General features: G+C 35.1%; 1 protein-coding gene across 3 annotated transcripts in view; it reads left to right on the forward strand.

Moving 5' to 3' along the window:
* The window catches only part of LOC126733599 (DNA repair protein REV1), a 243,002-nt gene that overhangs the window by 124,267 nt on the left and 105,589 nt on the right, over positions 1–13,146 (forward strand). For all 3 annotated transcript variants that reach the window (XM_050436962.1, XM_050436963.1, XM_050436965.1), the window contains exons 6-7: positions 549–721; positions 774–966. In XM_050436962.1, the coding sequence (XP_050292919.1) occupies positions 549–721; positions 774–966 (366 nt within the window). The remainder of the gene's footprint in view (positions 1–548; positions 722–773; positions 967–13,146) is intronic.

The raw sequence follows: 13,146 nt of genomic DNA on the forward strand, positions 1-13,146 counted from the left end.
AAAATCTCTGGTGTATGTAACCGAAATTGACAATGAACAAAAATTAAGAAATCGAATATTTGCTGCCGCCGAGGAAATTCGACTACAACCTGGATTAGCTGCTGTCTGCAACTCTTGGATTAGGCGTGCTCAATTATGTATTGAAAGTCATGGAAATAACTTCGAACAGTTACTATAATAGTTAAATAAACATTTATTTTGGAGAATTTACGTTTTTTTTTTTATTTTAATTAATAAGTCGTTTATCTCCGTAACTAAAACTATTTTACAAAAATTTTTTTCACTATTAGTCATTATTTGCCGTCAGCAATAATTTCCCAAGTTTATGCGTATAGATTAAGAAACACCCTGTATATCAACTGTTCTTCTTTTAAATTAAACAATGAAAGGTGCACTACCGGACAAAATCAAAATTTTTTAGTCAAGACACTTTTATTTATTGAATTAAAGGCACCTTGAAATAATTGAAATGTTGAACTCGGTTCATGTTCATCGTTTCCCGTGGAAATGTGTCATACAGTATATAATATTCTCTTGTTTTATTTCAGGTGTGTCTTCTAGAGTAGTCGATATAAAAGAAAAAATAGACGGATTGGCTTCTATGTCAGAAATCGCGAGTTGTACCTACGAGGCCCGCCAATTCGGTATTAAAAATGGCATGTTTTTAGGGCAAGCGGTCAAACTGTGTCCCGAACTTAAAACTTTACCGTACGATTTTGAAGTAAATAGACTTAAATCCGTTTACGTAAATGTTTCAAGCCACTTTTTTGTAGGGTTACAAAGAGGTTTCAAATATTTTATATAACACGGTGGCGTCCTACACTTTGGATATAGAGGCGGTTAGTTGTGACGAAATGTACGTCGATGTGAGGCAAATTTTGGTGGATGCTGGTATGAGCGTTGAAGAGTGGGCTTGTCATATTAGGGAGGAGATTATGGCTAAAACTGGATGCCCTTGTTCAACAGGTATGAAAATTTGAGTGGTTTATGGATTTTTTAAAATAATTATTTATTAATAGGCATGAGAATAATTTTTAAGTTTCCAACTATCAATAATATTCAGATGACAATTGATAAGTTTGATATTTAAACTTGTGTAAAAAATATATTCAAAAAACTATTTTAGCTTTAAAATTTTTTTACAAGCTGCATATAATGAATAAAGCACTTATAAAACGTTTAATTTAGATCATTGTTCAATCCGCTTACGGATTATGTATCTTCTAATATGAAATATGTGAATATTTGTTCTTATGACATCATCGTTTTAATTGAAATATGACTTACAGGCAATATTCTTATTAATTTTTATTTGATAAATGCCAAGAATTTACATTTTGTATAACTAAATTAGGCAGTACAATATTTTTTTAAATCTTGAAATGCCAGTTTCCAAATTTAAACACTAAACATGTTCAATTGATTGAAACGACCTTTGAAACAATTTATAAAAGGAGTAGTTATAACATTTACGGGTAGCGAATTCCAAACACCAAACACTCTATTTGGCAAACACGTTTGACGTGTTTTTCTTTTATAATTCTGATTTAATTTTTTTTTTTATTTTAAATTGTGACCGCGAAGTGTATTATCCCGAGTTATTTGAAATAATTCATTTAAATTACTGCCGAAATTCGTGTAAAGTATTGTCAAAGTAAAAATCAACCACGAAGTTTTCGTTTTTCCAAAGTTAGTAATTTGGAATTTGAAAGTGTTTCGTGCTGTAGGTAGATCTCGGCATTCGCAAACTATATCGACTTTGTTGAGTTCAATGGTATTTATTTGGGATTTGCTGCGGATTATTTTTTTCTAAATGTAACACTACACATTTATCCGCTTTAAGAGGAAGTAACCATTCACTGCACCAATTTCAATTAGTGTCCAGATCGGTTTGCAGTTATTGATGAGAGGTTAAGGGAACTGTGTATATTTTTGTGTCATCTACAAACATTGACACCCAACACTTTATTTAGAGGAGTTCCTCCACTAGATACTGGATAGAAAGTTGACATGTAATCCGCACCCACACACTGAATTTTCTGTTTTTTCTGAATTCTCCAATCAAATTTAACAAATCTCCTTCTCTGCTAAGATGTTCTAGCTTATGCAATAGTCGTTTCGTTCAAACTCTATTAAAAACCCTAGCATACTCGGAGTACATAGATAGATAGCAATACTTTATTGTTCCAGAACTACAACATATATAATTCTTATTAACAAAGCCTGAAAGCCATACCTACAATATTAAGTTCTATAAGATATACAATAAAACAATATTTTATACAACTTAACAAGGATAGCCATATTTAATAATGTTTTAATATTGTTGTTCAAATTAATGAATCCTAAAAGCCTAATAGAGATTATATGCTACTCACGATTAAACAAAAAATATTCATCAACAGAATAAAATGAATGGTCAATTGAAAGGCTTTTGCACTTACGTCAAAACATTTTCAAATTCTCAATACAACGAACACTTAATGGCAAGTGGTTATAGATTTTAATGCCCATATAAATAAGGAATCCTGTATGTAACTGAAGTGAGGAATACGCAAACATAAATCATGTTCCTGGCGTGTTTGATAAGTTCTTCAGCAGAAAGATGTTTGTGAACAATACACACTGTTTCCATAACAAAAAGAGTTGGTAGGATGAAGATTTTATTTTTAATGAATAAGGTACCATCGGGTAATAAGGCCGAGTTAACATTCTTACTTTTTTATTTAATAACACATACACATTTTCGACTTTGGGTATATAAAAAAGGTAACTAAGGTACTTGTTTTACCAAAATATTAATGAACAGAACTTATTATTAGCCTAGGCAGGTAATAAGGCCGAACTTTTGTTAATTAACACATAAAAAAGCAAAAAAAAACAGTTATTCTTAAAAAAAATAAAAAAAGAGAGACTAAGAGTAAACAAGGTACTTAAAAAAAATTATGGCAAGCATTGCGGACAAATAAATTTCTTGGTGTTATCGGCAGTAAGGCCGACGCATTCCTCATGCACCCATATTCCACATAATACACAGGTTCGCATGTCAGCTACATAAGCCTTATCACAAACGGAGCACAATGCACATCCAGTTTTCTTTTCTAGCAGCTCTGCTAGTGGTCGGCAATTCAGTCGATTTGCTTGATGAAGTGTTTTTAATTTTTTTAGAACTGGGATCTTTAAAAACATCCCTTTTTACTTCCTAAGCTTGATAGTTCTTTTTTTCGTGGTTTAGTTTTAACTGGCTGCATATCGGGAGTAATGAGCTCTTTAGCAAATGAGTTCTTTAGACATTGTGTTTTTTTTCGATTATCTGAGCTAATGGAATTTCATCTTCTGTGTTCCAGTGGTCTTCCAAACTAGGCGCATTACTGATTTCAACATTAGACAAATTGGGCGCATTATTTTCTTTATTGTGACTGCGTAGGCAGACTGGGAGCAAATGCACACTCCGCTATCGCATTTTTGTTAAAAGGAGTAAAGACATCTGAGATTCATTCTTTATTTAATCTTCTGTCAGGATGTTGATCTCAGTAATCTACAAGCTCCTGATCGCAGTGGGCTTTAAACGACCGGAAGACGGATTTGTCTATTGGCTGGAGCTCATGAGTAGTATTTCTAGGTAAACATAAAAGCTAAATCTCCAATGATTCTGGCCTTTTCAGCGATAGTCACATCGAGGTGGCTTGATGCTACATCGAAAATTAAAATTGTTGGAGGAGGCGACCTGGATTGTGCAAAATGATCCAACCATTTAAGGAATATCTTCGTAGTCATGCTTCCTTATTGAGTCATCTGCACAATCGACCCTGCTGGAAGTCCATCTGAAAAAGTTTTATTCTCTGCCCTTTGAATAAAATCATTTAGGAGGTATACATTACAGAGCGTATTTCCACATGCCACAATGGTTACATTTTCTCCGTGTTCTGACCCTATCAAATAAACTCTTTTAGCTCCCTTCTCTGCTAGAACCCTCTGCTGATGGTGTAGCATGACTCTACAGCCCTTCTCGTCCATATTATAGATATTATCAGGCATGTATTTAAGACCAGTTCTTTCCAAAAGGTTGTTCAGCTTCTCAAAATAATCATCCACAGTAAAATGATTTAATTTCTGTGCACGAGCAGGATTTAATTGCTGTGCACTTCGCTGCGAAAAATTTGGGTGTCGCCTTAAGAATGCTCGGTACCATTTTTTTCCTGCTAATTGCTTCTCTTTATTGAATTTATGATTAACATTAAGTCGTTAACAAAATTTATAAACGCTACGACGAAGCACTTTAGAGGTAAATGGAAATCCTTTTTGTGCAAACCTTATTATCTTTTCAACCAAATCGTTTTCTTGTTGTTCCGTTAAAAGGGGTTTTGAACCGAGGACTCGTTTGGTTGAACCAGTTGAATTGAATCGTCTTGAATTGTCGAAACAGTGGCCTGCCAAGGCAGTTGTGTATATAGGTCTCCTGATGGATCCGTCATGCCCCACCGGGGGTTACCAGAGCCCAACGACTTTAGAGAAACCGATAAGGCTCTCTGGTCTGAAGGACTTAAAGTCACTCGGTACACTGAAAGTGTTACCCAAGTATTTGAACCTGGCGCGCGTGAATGCTGGGCACTCCCCGACTACATGGTCAACGGTTTCATCCTCCTCACAGCACCATCGGCATTCCGGGTTGTCCGCAATACCGATGGTATGGAGATGGCTTCTTAAGTGCCAGTGACCGGTTAAAAGACCTGTCACTAGCCGAATTTCGCGTCTTTTTAGGCGTAGTAGATTTTTGGTGAGACAGGCAGAGAGCCCACCTATGTGCGCTTTGGCCTGTCTCATACCAGGGGACTCAGTCCATCTTTGGTGGGTCCACTTGTCAGACAGACCCTTAATTGACGCGACCGCTACGCATTTGGCGATACCAACTATGGGTTCCGGCCCCATCGGCACATTCGCGGATCCTAGTCTGACAAGAGAGTCCGCTTCCTCATTACCTGCATGGCCTGCGTGGCCAGGTATCCAGACGAGCTGGACCCTGCATCCAACCTGTACCAGTTTTTTCAGGACTTTTATGCACTCTAGTACAAGCTTGGAGCTTACCTTTGCGGCCGTAATAGCCTTAATGGCAGCTCTGCTGTCCGAGCATATTGATACGACTGTATTGCAATGTCCGCAGCTTAGGATTTTCTGTCCGCATTTGAATACAGCGAATACTTCGTCCTGGAAGACAGTGGCGTGCTCCCCCAGCGAGTATGCCCTACTGGTATGTGGGATCCCACCACAGAGCTGAAGCCCTGATCCAGCTCTGTTATTCATTCTGGAGCCATCTGTGTACCTGATGGTCCCCCTATTTAGCTCCTATTTTTCAATGTCTGTTGGAATGCTGCCACTCCTCTCTGCCTGCAATGTGCGTCACGAATCCCTCGTAGTCCACAGTCATTGGAGCCATGCAGTCACTGCCCATCAGAAGGAGAGGACATTCCTGTATGGCCCGTGACCAGATTTTTGCGTGACCGGTCTCGCCAGCACTTAGTTCGCCGAGGATGTATAGCTTGTACGCAGTCCTCATTGCCTCGAATTGCACAACGAGGTCCAGAGGCGGAAGACTCAGCAGAGTCTCAAGCGGTCTAGTTGGTGCCGTCCGCATGGAACCCGTTATGCTGAGACATGCAAGACGTTAAACTCTGTCCAGTTGAGCACGAATGGTTGAACCAGTTTTCAAATTGTTTCTCAATGTACGACGGGGAATATTACAGTGTACTGCTACCGATTCTTGGGAATGACCTAGTTGCGGTGCTTCCTTCATCATTGCGTCTGTCCATTTTGCCCTTATTCCGCAATTTTTTCCCTATGTCTGTAAATTAAAAAAAACATAAATTAGAAAAAAAACTCATGTATGTACAGATTGTAGCATACATAATTTTAAGATGTGATTTATTTCTAGATACTTTAGGTTATTTTTAAGTCATTGTGATAGGCAATAAAGCAGTGGCCTTATTATCATCTGTGTAGACAGGAAATAATGCCGGGCCTTATTACCTGTCTAGCACATTTATAATTTTTGAGGTTATGTAAAATTACAAAATAAAAAATAATTTACGCTAGCAACCAGAAGTCAGCTTCCTATTTAAACAACTCACACGAGAGTCAAATTTTAACCTGTAATCTATGTTCAAACCCAGATATTTAGAATCTTCAACAATCTTCAAATATTAAGTCTCAACGGCAATATTTTCCAAGCGAATGTCTCTAAATTTAACAACATGGGTTTTTGATACGCTAAGAGCTAGTTGATTAGCATCACACCAATCTTTGATCTTTTAGACATCAAGAGCAATAATATTTTGCAGATCGAGAGGGTTGTCCACGTCCAGTGACCGCAGTGCTGTAAAATCATGAAATATAGCATCTGCAGTGCTTTTTTGTTGTTGAAAGCCAAACAAAGATGCTGAAGTCGGCAAAAAAAACTTGCGTTAATAAAGTGATGCGTATGTTAACTAGGCGTTCTACTACTTTGAACAGAGTGAAAAGCAATAAAATTGGTTTATAGTTCGACGGATCAGAAGAGCCATCACCCTTTTGAATCGGTATCATGTTGGGAATCTTAAGGCAAGAGGGAAAACTTCCTCTAGCAAAAGGGGAGTTAACGGCAAGTGCCAGAGTGTGAAAGAGAAGGAAGCTCTTTTAGGATTCTTAGCATCCATCATATCCTGAACTATTTTGATTTTTCACCCCACGAAAAACTTTCTAGATAGATTGACTAGATAGTCGAGGGGATCCTTTTTAGTGTGAATTTTCTTAATTAGGTTGTCAGCTATGGAACAGTAAAAGTTGTTGAGATCATTTGGATCCCATACAATATCCTGCGAGTTTTGGCTGGTTCTACCTGATAATTCATTCATTCAAGAATTTGCCAGGATGTACGGGATTTATTAATTAATTTTTTTTAAAATTTAGAATAGAATTGTTGTTTGGCCCTTTGCAGTAGCTTCCTGTATATACTACGATATTCAAGAAAGTAGGTTTTTAAGAAAACAATTAATTAGTGAATTAAGACAGTGGAGATTTTTTGCTGATGTGTGGATACCCGTAGTTACCATAATTTGGAATGTGACTTTATTTTTATATTTCTCAGAGAGAAACATTTATCTACTAGAGTGCATAAGATGGAATAGTAAAGTGATAAGGGATTATCCTCAAAAAAAATCTGATTCCAATTTTGTCTATTGCATTTATTGCTAAATCTAACATAATTGCCACGACTGAAGATCCGTTCACGAACAGTGTGAATTATTTTCCTAATCTTGAAATTAACTGGAAAAGATGCAGCGATGGCACAGTGGTCAGAGATACCAGCATTAACTAAATCACACATATCCTCATATAAATTAAAAGATGTAATCAATAGTAGTAGCAGAATGCTCAGTGAAACGAGCAAAGGAATTTACATGCGTAGTGAGATTGAATGAGCGTAAGAGATTTGCAAGAATTATTGTTGCGTTAGAGTCGCTATCAGCAAAATTGATGTTGAAGTCACCTCAGTTAACATTATTCTACTCTTCAAAGGAACTTTTGATAATAATTGTTCCAGTTTTTTTAGAAAAGAATAAACGTTGCAGATTAAGAGCCACTTACTAGAATATATTCCTGAAAACTCAAACTTATCCTCCAAGGGAAGCATATCAAATTTGATACATGGTTTAAAGTATAATATATTAAAGCAATCCCGACTAACTAGAGCCGCAGTGCCACCGTGTTTACTTAGAGATCTACAATATTTAGCAATTACACCATATTCCTTTAAAATTAACAGTTCGTCCATATTTCACCAATGTTCAGTAATTAACACAATACTGGGTAAGTTAACACTACACAAGAACACTTCAGTTCATTAATCTTAGAACGAACAGACTGAGTATTAAGCAGTATTTCATCCGAATTTAGAGAGTTTAGAACATTACAATGATATAATTTTGTTAAATTTTTTTGATTGTTAACTACATCCTTAACTCAGATGTATATCTTTTTTATTTGATTGAGAGAGAGACATATGATGCCAAATAACAAAACAGTTGATCTTTAGTAAGTCTGAATTTTACATCCTTGCAATATTGGTCAGCTTATCAAAGACTATATCCTACTAAATAAGTTTGCCGTCACAGAATCTTGGCTCTCGGGCTTTATTGATGATGAGATGTTACAAATTGAAGGTTTTCGCTTGGTTAGGCGCGACCGTACCATAGGTAGAGGAGGCGGAATTGTAGTCTATGTGAGAGATACCATAAAATATTCTATTTTAAATGACTTTGACTGCAATTTTTCTGAGCAAATATGGATACAGTTTAAAACTAAGGGTGTTCTAAGCACCATAGGTGTTTTCTATAGGCCTCCGGGTCTTACTAATATAAATGATTTTATGACTGAGTTTGAAACTAACATTTGTAGATATCTTTTGTCGTGTGACAATCTCCTCGGTCTTGGCGATTTTAATATAAACGTAAATAACTTGGAATCTATCCATGCGCAAAGGTTTCTTTCTCTACTTCAGGTATACAGCTTAAGTCAAATTATCAATGAGTTCACTCGGCCTGGCTTAGCTGGAAACGGCTCCCTCTTAGATTTGATTATATGCTCAAACATAAATTTTGTACAGAATAGTAGTGTTGATTCAAATTTTTAGGTATCAGATCATTTTGTCATTTTATGTAAAGTACGTCTTATGATTTTCAAACCTCCACCCTTCCTATTAACTTACAGAGATTTTAAACATTTTATACATGATAATTTTTACCAAGATTTATTAAATTCTCGATTAGATGACATATTTTATATGGAAGATATTAATGCTAAAGTTGATAGGTTTAATAATTGTATACTTAATCTTTTTAATATACATGCGCCATTTAAAACGGCCAGAATTACTAAAGGAAGGAGTCCTTGGATCACAGATAATATCAAACATCTTATTTATCTTAGAAATGGGGCCTTGTCCAAGTACAAAAGACAAAAAACTGAGTTAAATTGGGAACACTATCGCCAACTTCGGAACCAAGTGACAGCGGCTGTTGAAATAGAGAAGAAGTGCTATCTCTATAACATCTTACAAAAGGGTGACTCCAAAAATAATTGGAAGGTACTACATCACCTGAACATACATTGCAAGCCTCAAAACACCATTCCTGACCACTTGGGTGACCCTGAAATCATAAATACCTTTTTTATAAATGCTGCATCTTCCAACGCGCCTAATCCAGAAACGTTGTCTTATTATCTACTAAATGTCAAGGAAGGGGTAGGAAACTTCGAGTTTCAGCTAGCAACTACTTTATTCTCAATGAAATCTGAGGCCATTGGGACAGATGATATAGGCTTGTCGATGCTGCTCCACTGCTGTCCATATATTCTTCCATTTCTAGTGCATCTTGTTAATTGTTGTATTGAATCTTCAACTTTTCCCGATTCTTGGAAGTCCTCATACCTTATCCCTATTCCAAAAGTCCCTTCTCCAACTGAATTATCCGACCTTAGGCCTATTAGCATTCTCCCTGTCATCTCAAAAGTTTTAGAGAGGGTATTGGAAAGCCAACTCAGAACATACGTAAACAGATTTGATATCTTGCCAGTTATTCAGTCCGGATTTCGAAAAGACTTCAGCTGCTCTACTGCTCTTTTAAAAGTAACTGACGATATTATACAGTCAGCTGATTGTAATGAGTTAACAATCTTGACTCTACTTGATTACTCCAAGGCCTTTGATAAGTTAAATCACCAACTATTACTGGCTATACTAAAATTCTTAGGTCTTGGGGAGAGTGCTCGCTCTCTTGTTCGGCAATATTTGACCGGTCGAACTCAGATAGTGAAGCTCAATGGGAAGCAATCCTCGGCTATGGATCTCTCTTGCGGAGTACCACAAGGGTCTATTCTTGGTCCTCTATTCTTTACCCTGTATACGTCTCAATTGTGTAAGAGTCTCAAATATTCAAAAGTCCATCTATATGCCGACGATACACAGGTTTATTTCTCTTTTCCTCCTAACAAAATCTTAGAAGCTAATGATAAGGTATCTTACGACCTTAACATGCTAACAAAGGCATCGGAAAATCATTGTTTGAGTTTAAACCCAAGTAAATGTAAGGTTCTTCTTTTTGGTAGGTTGCATTCCAGAGACACATATGAGAAATTTGTTCAGATTAAATTGAATGGTCAACTAATAAATTGTAGTAATGTGGCTAGGAATCTTGGAGTTTTATTAGATGTTAAGTTGAGGTTCACTGAGCACATTGATCAATGTATTAAAAAAGCTTTTATTAACCTTAAGCTACTTTATAGTCAGAGGCAGCTCCTTAATAAGGAACTAAAAAGAGTTTTATGTGACAGTCTTGTATTGTCCCATTTCACTTACTGTGATGTTTTGTATGGCCCCTGCCTTTTGATAAGTGATATAAAAAGAATACAGTACATTCAAAATTGTTGTGTAAGGCTAATTAATGAAATGATAAAATTTGATATTTGATAAATATGAGTGAAAGGAGGTTACTACATAGTCTTGTTCTCTTTAATAAAATTGTCTTTAAAAAATGTCCTAATTACCTTTATCAGAAAATTAAGTTTAGATATGATGCTCATGTTTTGGACTTAAGAAATAAGCATTTTATTACACCTCCTCTTCATAAAACTGTTTTATTTGAGAGGAGCTTTAGTTACTGTATTCATCTGCAATATAATAAAATTCCTCCTGAGTTAAAATATATTTCACCTTCTATATTTAAACAAAAAATAAGCAGTTATATTACTGATCTCTGTTAGCCTAGAGTGTTGTTAAATATCTATTCTTTAACTTATTGTAAATTTCATAAGTCTGTGTGGTTATCAAACGTTGTAATGTTAATCGGTTGTGCATATAGGCAGTTAGAACTTAATATTTTGTAACTATGCAATTATTTAAGATACATTTTGAAATTCTTTGTAATATCTAACCTCAAGCTGATTTGTATGGTTAAGCTAGGAAGTAAGCTTCAACTTCGCCATTTAGAATTTACCAGTTGTAAATTTTAATAAAGACATTATTATTATTATTATTATTATTATTATTATTATTATTATTATTATTATTATTTCCAATAACCCCAATGGAAGCATTGTTACATTTTAGAAAGTTTGAGATACCTAAGTAGAAAGAATTAAATATTCCATGAGAATAATTGGATTTAGAGAAAGTTATGCTAAAGATTACATTACAGTATTTCCCTATAGAGTAGAGACTATTTATAATTCGGTTCGTTAACTTTTTATAATTACACAAAGTTAAAGACTATAAGTGAGTCAGTAGCATGTGAGCGTAATATAAGTTTATCCTTTGTATCTTGTGCAAAAAATTTGGGCTTAATAGTGGACGAGGATCTAAGATATTATGAATTAGTACGGAAGATTATTAAAAAAAGGATTTTATGCTCTTAAATTAATTTATAACAACCGAAAAATTAAATTTTGTGTGTAAGTGTTAAATTTTCCATTAAAAAAGATGCTGTGTGATAACCTTGTTTTATCGCATTTTAATTATTGCGACTTTCTGTATGGGCCTTGTCTAACTGCGGAGGATAAATATAAAATTCAAAAAAAAGTACAAAATGCATGCTGTAAGGTTTTGTATGGAATAAGTAAATGTGACCATGTCTCTCATTTGATCTCTGAATGCAACTGGCTGAATATGGAAAACCGAAGAACACACCATGTTTTAAACTTTGCTCATGAATTGCTTACTGAGGCGGAAGCATCTCGACTTCTTAAATCGAAATTTTTACCACGCACATCAACTCACAATGTTAAAGTTAGATCACGCCATGCTTTTACTGTACCACAACATAAAACAGCCATGTTTCGAAGATCTTTTATTTTCAACGTCATCAGCATATACATTCTCATACCAGACAATTTTAAAATTCTTAATATAAATAAATTTAAATTTAAATCTCGACAGTTCCTAATGGACAGACAAGTGTGAACATGCAAGGAAATGCTGGATGCTGACCTGCGGTGGGCGCGGGGTGCCTTCGATGCTTTTGCTGCGACTGAAGGGGGTCGATTGTCTATTGCTAACATTGATCAATCATGAACCGACAGGGTATTATTTTTGTTTTGTTGAAAAATAGTTATACAACATATGTTAAGAATAGCGCATATTTAAATATTTTATCTTAGGTGAACCTTAAATGGGTTGAGTGAGAATAGCAGCTTGCTAGACTTCGCCCTTCAAGTTTACACAAACTTTTTCTTTGTTTCCATTATACTTAAGTATCTTATTTTTTTGTAACTTATAAAGGTTAATAAAAGTCGTTTTTATTTATTTATTATTTAAATATGATTGGGAATAACAAGTTCATTGTGTTTACACGAAGTTATTAAATATACCTGGACTGCTAATGCATATAGCCACGATACCCAAAAATAACGACTGCCTGGTGGCCGCCATTTTTATAGTGGCGTTTTGATGTTGGTCACTATGAACATTTTTAGTGTTGCCAACAAAAGTATATTAAATAACGATAATGAAGTTGACGACGCTGACATTTGACGTCTGACCTATCACGAACTAAATTATTTTTTTTCATTGACCTTATCAAGTATTATAAGACCTTAACTTAAAAAACGGACATTACAAAAAATTTTAATACTACTTTTAGTATTACTTTTGCTGCCTGCTTTCAAAGATCTTTTTTAACTTAATATCTTAGTATCGATAGCAATGAATTTGTAAATCATACTCCTAATATAAATATTTTATATTTCTCCAAAAGCGGGAAACTCGCAGCATTAAATAAACTGAAGCCAAATTTACAACTAGTCCAGATCTCATTCCTGCATTTATTATTGAGAACATGTTTTCGTACATATTCTCTCCATACTCTATATATAAGATGTCCAAAGTATGCTCTTTATTTCAAAAAGATGATAGATCTGATATACTTAATTATAGACCTATAGGTATTATTTGCAAGTTTTGTAAGTATTTGATAGACTTTTTCCTCTAACCAACAATATAATTATTTGACAACAGCTTGGCTTTTTTAAGGGAAAATTTACGACAACAAATCTTATGATAATAATCGCCGAAACTATATATCGGTGCCCAATTTGATGTTTTGAACCTTGACTTTACAA

This window comes from Anthonomus grandis, chromosome 2 (genome assembly GCF_022605725.1).
Source record: "Anthonomus grandis grandis chromosome 2, icAntGran1.3, whole genome shotgun sequence".
NCBI classification, from domain to species: domain Eukaryota; kingdom Metazoa; phylum Arthropoda; class Insecta; order Coleoptera; family Curculionidae; genus Anthonomus; species Anthonomus grandis.